Genomic DNA, 14625 nt, shown 5'->3' on the forward strand with positions numbered 1-14625 from the left:
TCCATCGAACAGACAAGAGAGATAGATCCAGTTGCTCGATATAGCAATCCCTGGTCAGGTCCTCATTACCTCCCCATTTCCCCGTACCTCCCTAGCCATCTTTGGCCTCTTTTACAGGGGCGATGCGCCCGACAGATTCCGTTTTGCTCAGCGGGGATCAATCCGCCAATCCCCGTTGAGCAGGTGGATGACAGGTCCGTCTCCGCTTGAGAGACTGAGCTGTCAGAGCCCCGCTCTCCTCTATGAGAGATTGGATGAAAACGGACCACCTGACCGTTTTCATCCCATCCGATCCTCTAGATGAATGGAAAATAGGGTTTCCATCTGTCCGAATTTCACAGACCGGATCGGGTAGCGACGGGTGTCTGCGGAGAGGTCTCCACTGACATCCGCTGCTCCATAGGACTGCATGGAGCACCCGATCAGGTCCGCCTGAAAAAATTGACAAGGGGCCTTACATTCATATGCTTGTTCTCTTAGCATTCTCTCTCTCTCTCTCCCCCCCATTCTCTTTTCACCATTGTAGCGCCATCTGTTTGTTTGTTTCCAGTAGCTTGGTTTTCTTTTTCCCCTTCTTCCCATCCACACACGTTTTGTTTTCGTTTTTTTGCAGGCCATTGCCATTTTTGATCAACACACACAAACTTTCTTCATATCTAATAGCAGTTTGCCAACCATATCTAGGATTGAAATCGCTTTTTTTGTGATGCCTTCTTCAGCCCTCTAGTGAAATGCTGAATTTCACTTTGCCATTAATTAACCTTGATTGCTTTGTTTATTGCCTGATTTGCACTGTATTTCTGTGTCAAAATGTCTAATAAAATCTTTGAAAAACAAAAGTTGAGCCAACATCACTCAACATGATAATGTAAAAGATTTAAAATGGCTTTTTCCTATGTAGGTTCTAAGGTTTAAAGTAATTTAAAGTGTAACTAAAAAGGTAAAACTTTTTTTTTTTAGTTTTGGATACTGCTGTTTGTGTTCCCTAGATTCACCCTCTCTATTTGTCTTGTTTATCATTATTATAGAAAATGAAAGTAAAAGAAAATCCTCAAATTTGGGGTTGACATTGGAAATACAGGGGAAATCTTCCAATCAGGACGCTACTTCTGGTGACACTTAGGGATTCTCTCACTTCCTATTTTGGCTATAGAACAGGAAAAAAAGGGGAATCTATGGCAAAAAAAATAAAAATCTGATGGGCTATAACCCTCTCTTGATCTATTCAAAATTAAAAAACCCAAAAAAAAAACATTTTGTTTCATACTTTATACTACAGGTTCTAAGGTTTTACATTATTTAAGTAATTGTCGAGACTTAAATGCATGTTTTAACACTTTGCTTAAAAAAAAAAAAAAAAAAAAAAAATGGAAAAAAAATAGAAATATATGGAAAAGAAATGCTCTGGCAGTAAAAAGGGTTATTAGAAGTTGGAGCATCCAACGGAGATAAAAGACTGCACTCCACAGACTATATCAGGACCTTCATCACACCATTGCCTCTTCTACAATGAATTCTTTGACTCAGAACTATAGTTTTCCTTGTCTCTCTGGTCTCTGCCTAGACCTTATATCATACCCTGCTCAGATGTTTTACATAGCATACAATGAATAGAGATTTCTCATATCAAATTAGCTTTAGTCATGTGAAGAGAGACCAACAGTCCATCCATAGAGGAATTCCTATTGATGTGCTGTAGGTGGAAATATAATCAGCATCCTTATGAAACCCTGAGACAGGAAGTTAATGTTTGCAAAAAGAATATTTCTGTTCTTACGCAAGAAAAAAAAAGTGAAAGCGATAAGAAAACCAGTCTGGCATGTGACTTGTTATGACAATTCATCCTCCAAAGGTGATTTTTATGACCTTCCTACAGTAATCCCCTCCCTTCTACTTGCAGTAACACACGCACACAGGATTGTCCACAGTAACACACGCACACAGGATTGTCCACAGTAACACACGCACACAGGATTGTCCAGATATATCAAGACTAACTTCCTCAAGTGTACTTCCACAGTCTCCATCCTTCTCTGGCTCCGCTACTAGCTAGCCTTGCTTATGCACTTGTTTTTAAATTCGATAATACTGACCAGGCAGCCAATTTTAGTCAAATCCTACACAAGTTTCTTCTGCCTGCCCAATATTATAATGGTATATGGGCTCAAATGAAGGTTGGGGACATTAGATTGTGAGTGGTAAAAAAGAAAGTTATGCCAGTATTTTATTAGGATGCACTGCAGAATATGATGGCATTTTAACACAATAAATATGTATTTTTAACTTACCTTTGCAAAACAGAGGACCGAAGATTTGACGTAAAGCTCAAATGAATTGAGAGATGTTGTACCAACCACCTCAATTTTTCTAGTTTTACTTCCACTTTCCTGCTACATCAGTTGTGTAGGGAGTATGACTATCACTGTGCAGTTTTAATAGACAGCAGAGTTATGCCTAGTACACACGGCTGAATGTCAGGCTACATTGACCGGTTCCAAAAAAAAAAAAAAGGCTAACATTCAGCCCATGTGTATGTCAGCCAGTCCAACAGAAGCCAGCCCGCTTCTGTCTAGCGAGCATGCTGGAAAACCAGCAGCCAACTGGCTCCTGATCAGCGCTCTCAGCCATTGGACATCAGTTGGGCTTTAAAGTGCATCTAAACCCAAAAATTAAAGTGATCTAAATCAGCTTAGGAATTCTTAGATATATTGTCTACATTAGTTTTATTTTTTTCCCCCATATTTTCACCTGGTGATCTGGCCATTAACACACTTCCTGTCTTAGGCTGTTTCCACTTTGCAACAGCAACAGAGACCACCTTGGACAGCAGCATCATCAATCTGGGGAAAGAGTAGTGTTAAGCCCCGTTCCCATTAGGTCGCTCTGACTTTGGGGGCGACCTGTGAAGTCGCGTGCAGCGGGACTTCGGCGCGACTTGCACGGGCTTCATAACATGAATGTCTATGCAAGTCGCCTCCAGGTCGCCCCGAAGTAGTACAGGAGCCTTTTTCTAAGTCGGAGCGACTTGTGTCGCTCCTGTTAGAACGGCTCCTGTACTACACTATGGCAGCGATGGTGCACGACTTGTCAGGCTGACCAAGTCGCCTGACAAGTTGTACCAGTGTGAATGGACACTTAGGCTAACAGATTTATATGGAAATTAAAAGGTACCTTTTGGGATAAAGGTTTTACGTAAATGATTAAGAGTGGACCATGGTAAGCGCTCCTGCCAGTGATAACTGGTTCGTCTAAACCCTGACACTAAGACTTACTATCAGGTTCACCAGGTGAAAATAAAAGTAAAAAAACCCAAAAAAAATAAGTTGATTAATGCAGCCAACATATCTACGGTCTGGTAAGTTGCAATGTATTACATTTTTTGCTTTTGAGTTTAGGTACACTTTTATTTGCAACATAGTTATTGCTACGAGTGCCGCATGTTGTATTGGCATTACCTGTTCACAGGCCGTAATATATAATTGCATTTCAGCAGCTTAGTGCTGACAAACTCATTCAGGACATTTTCCATTTGGTCGGAATTCATGAATGCGTAGAGTAATTATGTTATTAAAAGCGAACCTGTTAGAAAACGGATGACTCCTTTTGAAGGTGTGCTGGCTCTGGGATTGTCACCATTATCCTTGCTTTACAGTAAGTGACTCTCCTAAGCATCTTAGCTTGAAAACAATATATTGAAGGATGTCCATTTTAACGAGTTTGACCTAACACAAAATATTAGTAAATAGGTTACCAGTCCCAGGTAACATGATGGCAGTTGGCTATGCATTTAGTGTATGTGAATATGATCTTAGGTAAAGCCTCTTTGCACTGTGTGAACTAGACATAGCTTAGCAGATAAGCCTATTTATTGTTAGAAGCCAGTGTTACAGCTTTGCAATAAATATGAAAAAAAAATTGCAGATTTTCCAACATAATAATAATAATGAGGATAAAGACTTAACGTAACTGACTTACAGCCTCTGTGTCTTTGTTCCTCTGATGGTTCTCACGTGTGAGTGACCGAATCTCATCTCTTTGTCTGTCCACCACAACCTTCAACTTCAGCATCAGATCCCGTTCCTCCCTTGCGGCACATTCTTAACACAAATGTAATCCATTAGAACATCATTTTTTACATCTCAGAAATCACAAAAGGTGCACTGAAAATCTTTAAATGTACCTAAAGTAGACATATCAGAACTACTAGGAGAGCCACATGTGGCCTGTCTGACAAGGCATACACATTTTAATGGTTTAGTCTAGCCTTTTTCAACCAGGGTGCCCGGGCTCCCTGGGGTGCCTTGAGGTTTACTAAGGGGTGCCTGGGCAAAATGCCTAAAAATTGCCAAAAAAAAAAAAAAAAATTGTACACAAGCCAGTGGGTGGATCAAGCCTGCCTTTCAGTTACACAAAGCCACAGGTTTTCATTATATACCATTACAAACTTCAACAACCTTCTAGCCGCCTGCGTCCTAATAATCAATGATGTCAACTGATGAGGATGCCGGGTGCCTGAACAGCATCCTTGTTTGCTTCACCCCTTCCCCTCTCCATCAGCACATTAGATGAGTGAGGGAGAGAAACTGAGGGAGAAGATAAACACTGGATACTAGTCTGTACCAGCATGCAACAGGTGTGTTTGCTTTGGAAGAATAAATTACCTAATTACCTCTAATGTTGGTTGTCCTAGATTTTTGAATGAGAGTGCCTCGCGATTAAAATTTTATGCACAAAGGGTGCCTTGAAAGAAAAGAGGTTGAGAAACACTGGTTTAGCCTACGTGTACATTTAGACTAGGAATTAATGTGCAAAGGAAGCTTGTTGTTACAGAGAAACTGTCATCAGTAGTGGGCTGGTAAACCACACAAGTATTTTAAAGTGTAACTGTTGCAGGTGTTAAAATCTGGACTTCCGCCGTGTTTCAGCACACCGCTTCAGTTTTTGGATTTTTTTTTTTTTTTTTACATAACCCTGGGAGCCCCAAATCTCAAAAAACTATTATAAAAAAATAGAATCAGAGATCAGATTATCAAGTTCTTGCATGCCCCCTCCTCATCCATACTGATTAGCAAACAATAAGGGAGACCCAACTGACCAATGGAGAAGTGTGGAAGTTAAGCTGACCTTTCAAACTCCTTGGACAATCTAAAAACAAACTGAAGCTGCATGCCTATAACAGTTGGCGATCTGGAGTCCAGGAGAAAACCTCTTTAAAAAGAGTTAGTTCACCTTTATACAAAAAAAATTAAAAAAACACTGGACATCCTGTGCACCTCCCCAGTGCCCGATATACTTGCCTCCGCGTTTAAATAGCGGTCAGAACCCTCGTAGCAGATCCAGCAGTCCAGAAATTTGAAATCCCCGCTTTTTGTCTGTGCTATGGCTTCTACTGTGATGGTGATGAGCAATCAGAATCAATCCTGCCTGTCACAAAAGTGCTGCACGGAGCAGAGGGAGAAAAGCGGGGATTTCAAATCCCTGGCCTCCTGGACTGTTGCGTGGATGCTGACAGCTTAGCAACTTCAGGTATAAGTACAGCGGGGACTTGAGAGCAGGTGGGGAGGGCGGCCAGTGTTAAATCATCTTTACATTTTTTATGTAAAAAGGTGAACACTTTAAAGTCGCCATAGAATAGTTTTAACGTCTTTCCTCTGAACAGTATTAGGATAGGGACAGAAATTAAACTTCATGCAACAATATATCAGATACTACATTTTTTTTCACAAAGTAGACATTTCACTATAACAGGTTATGGCTACATCTTAAAAAAAAAAAAAAAAAAAGGAAGGGGTGGCTTTTTTACATAAAGTTGAAGTTAATTAAAAATTATAAAACAGCTGAACAGATCAGATGCAGTCACTGTTTGGGTACTCGGCAGTCACAGGTGCTACAGCTGTCTGAATATAATAGCAGCAGTGGAGATTCCTCCATCCATACTAAAGAGAGAATCACCTGATCGACTGGCTAGTATTACTGGACAACAAGTAGGTGCCATTGTTTGCTCTCAAAATGAATATATTTTTTCTGACCGGTGTACTACAAGCTGCGCTTTCCCACATATTAAAATAAAAATTCTTCCTCTAAAGCCCCGTAAACACGAGTCGAAATTCGACCGTGAATTTTCGTCCGACGACCGATCTGCCGATTTTCGGCTTATTAGTATGATGCTTTTGACACAGACTCCGACTTTTCGGCCGAAAATAATCTGGTGTGCAGGCTATAAAATTTCTGATTTTCGTGCAGTCAGTACAGATTTCGACAGGGAAAAATCTTATGAGCAAGACTGGGCATGCTCAGAGATGAAAGAACACAAAGAAAGCAACCCAACACATGACATCACTTCTGAAGTAGAATTTTGTCGTGCGGGAAAATTCGTGTGCAGTCTAGGCACATTCCAACCAACAAAACACCACTCTGGACAAAAGACGACGACCGGTCGGCGGAAATTCGTTGCGTGTGTACTAGGCTTAAGACACGCAGGCTACAGAATGTCTAAAAGATTTGCATTAGTTAGAATATTTGCAGCAGATAGAAATGCAGCATTATGACAAGAGTTATAGAATTGTTCCTACCTCCCTGGGATTTGGTCTCTGTCAATTGACCCAAGAGCTTCTGATTTTCCTCGGTGAGATGGGACAACTGGTTCTGAAGATCATGCTCCTTCCTTTGAGCCTCCAATAGCTTCTGCTCCAGATCCTGTGTAACAATACAAATGAAACAGATGAATGTATAGTTTACTTCAGAATTTATACGCTTGATTATTGACACAAGCACCAGATGTTTGATGTCTTTGTGGGATTGGTGGGATAGTGATGACAAACACTTTGCGCAGGAGACCCTCGTTGCCTTTTATTTTCTCCCTCAATGTGGACTTGTAAAGTTACTAGCATATTTAGATGCATTTGTCCAATGGTCCCCTTTCTTTGCTATTATCTTTTTTAAAGTCCAGTCTAAACCTATCTAATCTTAAACCTACTCCCACCCCCATCCTAACACCTATACTTACTAGCCTCTATAGGAAAGATGTGTATATCTGCCTTTTCCCTAGACTGGTCACATGATCAGCTCCCAGTGGTCGGCTTCAGGGTAGAGAAGGGACGGCCAACAGATGCCCCATAGTAAGCCTATGAGTGATGTCACCGGCCAGCCATTGTAGCCGTTGTCGGCGATCTCTCCTATCCCTGAAGCCGGCTGCTGGGGAAATCACGTGACTAAAAATCTGAAGGTGACCTGCGCTAATACAATATACCTTAAAGTAACACAAATGTGCTTGAAGCGGTAGTAAAACTAAATTTTTAAAAAATTGCTGACAGGTAGGGTATTTATGACAGAACAGACTATCATTCTCTTCTGTCAAAGGTTTCCTGCTGCCTGTCAGCTGTAATGTACACGAGGCTGCATGCAAGGCTCAGTGGACATTTAGGACCCCAATCTGTGCTGCGGCGATGTGACTCCCATGAGCGTGCGTGGGGGGGGTAACAGGATTACAGCCTGGCCATTCAAACGGCCGAAGGCATGGAACATGGAAGAAGGACCGGGCAAAGATGGACGTGTCAGGAGCCCACTGAATCCATCACAGCAGCGCAGGAGGGCACAGTTTGACAGGCAAGTCTTCCATAATGTGCTAAATATGCTGTGCATACTAGCACATTATCGCATAACCCACCTGGCAGCCCCTGGCAAGAAAAAAAATTTTGTAGCAGAGCCAACTACCGCTTCAAGTAATGTTTTCCGTTTAGTGTAATAAAAACTAGTCAAAATATATATGAAAAAAAAAAAAAACACACACCTGATCACCTCCCCAGAGTAGTAGTATTACTATGGAATAATAATAATAAAAAAGTAATCAATGATCAGGGACACCAGTGAGTCGCCACACCAACGACAGCATGTAAATAAAAAAAAAAAAAAAACAATTTAAAAGAAAATACATTATTATTTCTTCATTTTCCAAAAACTTGTAACAAAACAAAAAAAAAATTTCAAATTCAAAAAAAACTCGCAATGCCTCTTACTAAATACCTTAAACTGCCTAATTTCCAAAAAGGAGTCATACACACCATAGTTTGTAGACTTCGTTTCCTACAGACTTAATACACTGATTTGGGGTATTTTTACCAAAGAATTGTAGCCGAATTTATGAAGAAAGAATATTTATTGGCAAAATGTTATAACAGAAACAAGGAAAAATGTTTTTTTTTTCATTTATTTAGAAAAAAAAAAAAAAAAAAAACCCAGTGGTGATTAAATGCCCCCAAATGAAAGCTCTATGTGTGAATAAATAAAAAAAAATGCCAATTGGGTAAAGCGTTGCCTGACCGCCCAATGGTCATTCAAAGTGCGACTGCACTGAAAGCTGAAAATTGGCCTGGGCAGGAAAGGGGTGAAATTGCCCAGTAATAAAATCGTTATTTAGGTGATGACCAACTCAAAGTTCATTGCTGTGATTAATAATATCTCCAGAGCCATAGACTATTTCCCCTCCTTATCAAAAAGATATGCAACTGAAAACCACAGTGAAATTTGTATTCCTATAGAAGTAAACATTACAACACAATAGAATAAAGATAAGGATAACAGGATGCAAAAAAAGCATACCCTCATTTAACCCTCATAAGCTTAGGAGTGCCATAGCTGGCAAAGCAAATCACATCATAGTCAGACAGATGACATTTTTGCTCAGCGTGGCCAACAAGCATTCTGTGTCATTGGTCCCCAAACCAAACAGACTGCTTAAGTACTTCACCATCTGCTATTACCCTTTATGTAACCATTTTATTAAAATTACAGGAACAGCTGTCAACCCAAAATCAGAAGCAAATCCTTATTTTTGATGGCTGGGTCAGAGTATTGGTAACAATTCTACTTCCTCCAGATTAAACAGCTGACACTGAGCGGCTAAATTGGATGAATGATTGACTTTAACAAGCCACCAACCTACGTGAGTAAATCTCTGAAAAGGAGATTGCTGAATCACTGTCCAAATTGTGTAAATATGGTGACCATTTTCACTGAGTAATACAATGAAAGGTGTTAAAAAAACCATGGTGACTAAAGTTAAAATGTATGGCAAACAGCATAATTTGCAGATGAAATGTCCACATTTAAACTGCATTACCTGCCAAATCCTAATCCAGCCACACTACTCAGACAGCTAGATTGTGACCTTCTCGAATGCAGTTAAAGCAAAGCAATAAAGCTCAGTTAAGGACCAACCAGTGTGTATGGTGTATGTATATATATATATATATATAAAATAAAATGCCAGGCTCTCTTCAGCAGCACCCCCACTGCTCTTGATACTGGACCTCAGACCATCTCACCATCTTTGCTCTCTGAACTCTTTTCTGGCTAACTCAGCCTATAGTCACAGCTCCCTGCTGTATGGCCCTACTCTTGAACCCTCGATAGAGGGTTCTCCTGACACCCTGGTCTCTCACTCGTCTAAGAGTTACAGATTCCCACAGTCACCTGGACTCACCTAGATGTCCCGACTTTCTCAGTCTCCTAGATTCTCTCTTAGCCCCCTTGCAGACAGAGCAGACTCTGCCAAGTAGATCCGCCTGCTCAGCAGGCAATCTATCCACTGGTCCCCACTTAACAGGCAGATGGCAGGTCAGTGTCTGCTCCGCTATGCAGAGCAGACATGGACACAGCCTGTTGTTCTCCATGGGGCAGTCAAATGGAAACGGGCTGCCTGTCTCTTTCAATCTGACTGTCATCCGATCCACCAGACAAATAGGAAACATATTTCCCATTTTTCTGTTTTTAGCGGATCGGATGCCACGGGTGTCAGCGGACATCTGTGGCTTATTAAATAAAGCACACACCACCCTATGGATCAGAGCTCAAGCGTCTCCAAAAATAGCAATTATAATGAATAAATCATGCTAAACGACAACTGTTGTACACCTTATCAATGAATGGAACAGTGCGTTTGATTCAATCCCTATGAGTAAGTCATCATCTTTAATTGCATATAAATTTAAAACATTGACAAACATTCATACTCCACAACATATATGGTTAAAAACCACATGCCCACCATTGGCTCCCCCTTAGCCCCAGATTAGATTATATATAAAGAACAATTTCCATCATTTATAGAATTTTGATATTTGTTGATAATAAGTAATCAACCAGTAATAGATCAGTGGACTAAGGGTCCTATGTTGAAGGATTGGCTGAATCAGAAATGTAATCCTAAAACCAGGATGGTCCCATTGGTAAGGAGTATTTCTAATTGGTGAATGAATGTCCATGCTAGTACAAGCGAAAACAGAGAAAATTTTAAATTTAAATTCCATGGTCTAGAAGACAGTCATGTCCCCCGATATGCCAACCAGGTAGTGCTTCCGTCTCCCATACACAGACATACATTTTGTATTTGTAGATCAACTCCTTAAAGCTTACAGACTTCAATTTATTCATGTAAATGGTCCCATCAAGGCAAACAATTGCAACATAGAGAATGGCGTTGCCTCAGCGGAAACCTTCCTGTCCCGCAATTGTGCATGATCTAGCACACTCGTATGCCCTTTATCCCATGCAGTTCATTGCCGCCTTGTTATATTGCTCCCATAGATATGCATCAGCGGTACAGTCTCCTCCAAAAGGGAACACAACCATCAGTAAATAGAATATAAGCTCCTTCCATGTAAGTGTCCATATATTGAGCTATAATGCATAGTTAAAATATTGGAAAAGTATTTATCCTTCAAAGGGGTCACTCCTGTTGAGTACTTCCAGATGTAGTCTCCCTCTTGTTCTCAACTCCCTCTGCCCAACAACCCCCCCCCCCTCCCTTCCCTTGTCTAGAAGGCAGAGGAGCAGGGGAAAGCCCCGGATGTGCATTGCAGCTCCCGGAAATTAGAGGGAACCCAGGCACCTAACCATGCTGAAGGGAGGTCTGGCCTGATGAGAAGGGGCACTGAGTTTCGGTAGCTGAACAGTGCTAGCAAGGGGAACCATGGCCTAATTGGCCAACAAGGCATCACTGCCACTACCTCCACAACTTCTGTTCAGGGTTTATGTAGAAACCCGAGCATGACCAGGACTTGAAGAAAAGCACAGGACCCGCTGCATTTCCAATGATCCGTCAGGGCTTCTGTGCCTGAAAAACCTCCACATGTAGAAAACCATTCATTGTTGTCCAACTGAGAAAGAAAGTCTGTTAGAATATTCTGGACTGCGGGGAAATAGCCAAGTTGTCTGTGACATAAGGGGGCGGGGGCTCCCGATGACGTCATTGGGTGACCACGCCCCTAATGGCTATATAATAAGCTGCAGAGACCGGCATAATCACTGGAGACATCGTCTGAGGAGGACCAGAGAAAGAAGAAGAGCCAAGGGCAAAAGAGCAGACAGCAGAAGAGCGGACAGCAGAAGAGCAGAAGAGCGGAGGGAGGGAAGACCAAAGTGGAGAAGACCGGATGAAGATTTTTAATAAACTTTCCAAAACGTCTCCTGTCGTTATTTACATACACTGCCTTTTATGGGGTGAATGGGTAGGGGTACAGTGTACCCCATTCACATAGGGAGGGGGTGCGGGATCTGGGGGCCCCCTTGTTAAAGGGGGGCTTCCAGATACCCATAAGCCCCCTGCCCGCAGACCCCCACAACCACCGTCCAGGGTTGTGGGGATGAGGCCCTTGTCCTCATCACCATGGGGGCAAGGTGCTTTGGTGTGGGGGGGGCAGAGCCCCCCCTGCCCCAAAGCACCAACACCCCCCATGTTGAGGGTATGTGGCCTAGTGTGGTCCAGGGGGGGTGGGGCCGCTCGCTCGTCCCCTCCCCTTTCCTGGCCTGCCGGGCTGCATGCTCGGATAAGGGTCTGGTATGGATTTTGGGGGGGACCCCACGCCGTTTTTTCGGCGTGGGGCTACCCTCAAATTCCATACCAGACCCCACGCAGTTTTTTCCCATTTTGGCGTGGAGTTCCCCCTCAAGATTCTCACAGCGCAAGTCGCGCCACAAGTCGGATCATCCTGATCCGACTTGCGGTGCGCCTTCCATTCAAATCAATAGGCTCCCATAGGGAATTGATGTTGAATGGAAGAAAAAACGTGTAACGTGGCTTGACGCACGTTATGCAACGTTATAGCAACGTTATTCAGCCTTTAGCAGCGTCAAACGTTTTTACAGCTGTAAGGCTGGTCCTCAGAACGTGCAGGCCGAGGGTTCTTCTTGCAGCTTAAAAACGCCTAGGCCACTTACAGCTCAAAAACTTCTGTGTGTGCATGAGGCCATAGAATAACATGGAGGGGCGTTTTTAAGCTGCAAAAAAAAAATAAATAAATAAAACGCCTGACGCTGCTTACAGCAGCTGTAAAAACGCCCCGTGTGTATGGGGCCTTAGTATTAGTGCTTTCTAAAGGGTCAGTGCCTAAAGCTAGAGGTCTATTCCAACCATTTATTACCATGGAAGGGGAGCCTATACTTTACTCATGTATTACCTGCTACATACAGTATGTGCCATTTAAAAGCATCTAAAACATGCTTGTGAATTAAGTAGTTGGCATGGCTGTATATCTCAGATCTATGTTTCCCCTTTGCAGACAATGAGGAATATCAGCGAGTGTAGCTGATGAATGTCCCTGGGTTGTCACTCCTACATTCATTTTTAGAATGCTTCAGCTTTTCGGTTACATTATTGTTCCACTCAGTCAAAGGCAGACAGAGGTGGAACAATGCCAAACACATTTTTGTTTCATAACAGCAACTTATTTGTGAGAGAAAAAAAGTTTCTGGCAAACAGGCTGTTTTCAGGAAGGTATTTATAGAACGATTGAATTTTTCCTTTCTGTTCCTGTGCATGTTCTTTTACATATATGGACTATTCATTGCTTCGAAGACTTGACCTACCCACAAGCTTTTGAAAGTGGCCAATATCGATCTGTTTTATAAAAATTTCACCTTTCAATTTTCCTGCTAATGGACATGTTGTACCAAGAAAAATATAAAGGCTAAAATCTTTTGGAATCCTGAAAATGCTAGTTTAGCGAGTTGTTCACCTTTAACCACTTACCGCAAAGCGACAGAGACATACATTGGCTGCAATAAGTGGTTGTACCGGGGTGATGCCTACAGCTACAGGCATCATCCTGGTACCATTTTTTTTTATAGGCGGCGGTCGGCTTTCAGGTGGTAACGACCGATGCGGCTCGGGAGCCACTCGATGGTTCCCTAGCGAGCGGGAGAGGGACGCCCCTCCCGCGGCTCTGCCCGGGTCTCCCGTCCCACCGGGAGATTTGAGCAACCAGCCGGCACGTCTGGATGCGGCTTTGATCGGGTCTCCAAAGACGTAACCCGGAGGGGGCGTCCATAATGTCATGTCCAGGTTACTCAGCTGCTAAAGGCGCCGAATTTAAAAAGTGACTGTATTCAAAAATGCTGTTTTTGGCATTTTGAATACATGGAAGTGTAGTGGAGGGGTCTAGGGTCTTTTAGACCCCCGATCCCTCCATAAAGAGTACCTGTCACTGCCTATTGCTGTCACAAGAGAGGTTTACATTGCTTGTGACAGCAATAAAAAGTGATCAGATTTTTTTTCAAAAACTGTGCTAAAATTTAAAAAATAAATAAAACAAACAGGAAAAAAAAAAAAAAAGTTAACCGCCCCCATCGCCATGAGCTTGCGCACAAAAGAATACTTATACGGAAGTCACGCCCACAAATTAAATCACTGTTCAAACCACACGTGAGGTATTGCCAAGATCGTCAAAGCAAGAGCAATAATTTAAAAAGAAAGAGCTACTCTCTAACTCGAAACTGGTAACCATTAAAACATGTTAAATTGTCGCCTATGGAGATTTTTTATTTACCGTAGTTTTTCGCCATTCCGTGGGTGTGTACAATTTTAAACCGTAACATGTTCAGTATCTATTTACTCGGCGTGACTTAATCTTTCACAATATACAAAAAAAAAATGGGCTAACTTTACGGTTTCATTTTTTTTTTTAAATGCAGTGAAATGTTATTTTTCCCCCAAAAAAAAATGGTGTTTGAAAAAAAGACTGCTGCACAAATACTGCGTGACAAAAAATATTGCAATTACCGCCATATTATTCTCCAGAGTCTTTGCTAAAAAAAAAAAATGAAATATAATTTATATATATATATATATATATATATATATATATATATATATATATATATATATATATATATATATATATATATATATATATATATATATATATATATATATATATATAATGTTTGGGGGGTTCTAAGTAGTTTTCTAGCAAAAAATACTGATTTTAACTTGTAAACAACATGTGTCAAAAATGGGCTTGGTCCTTAATACAATTCAAGAAACTCAAAGTCAGGTTCCTGCACAATTGTGAATGGAAGAAAGGTGCGCAAACCAATGTGACTAGGTGTAAAAGCAGCACTGTGAATAATTAAGAATGCAAAAGAATATGTACCATATAAAATACGTTACAAAAGTGTGCTAATACAAAAAAGAGAACAAAAATGACCATATATGTGCAATCAAATTAAATCAACAATATAAATAAAGTATTTTTCATCCAGAAGAAAGTGTTCCAAAAGTGATGCAGGAAAACCAACTGATGAATGATGAGTGTTGGGAAATAAGTGATGAGGGGTGGGTGAATTAGC

The 14625-nt window shown here is 41.4% G+C and overlaps 1 protein-coding gene across 1 annotated transcript in view; it reads right to left on the reverse strand.

Moving 5' to 3' along the window:
• The window catches only part of RILP (Rab interacting lysosomal protein), a 78365-nt gene that overhangs the window by 20895 nt on the left and 42845 nt on the right, over positions 1-14625 (reverse strand). The window contains exons 2-3 of the mRNA XM_082244289.1: positions 6573-6696; positions 3976-4097 (exon numbers count right to left, since the gene is read on the reverse strand). Coding sequence (XP_082100415.1) covers positions 3976-4097; positions 6573-6696 — 246 coding nt within the window. The remainder of the gene's footprint in view (positions 1-3975; positions 4098-6572; positions 6697-14625) is intronic.

Source organism: Pelophylax lessonae (assembly GCF_965119305.1).
Source record: "Pelophylax lessonae genome assembly, chromosome: 2".
NCBI lineage: Eukaryota > Metazoa > Chordata > Amphibia > Anura > Ranidae > Pelophylax > Pelophylax lessonae.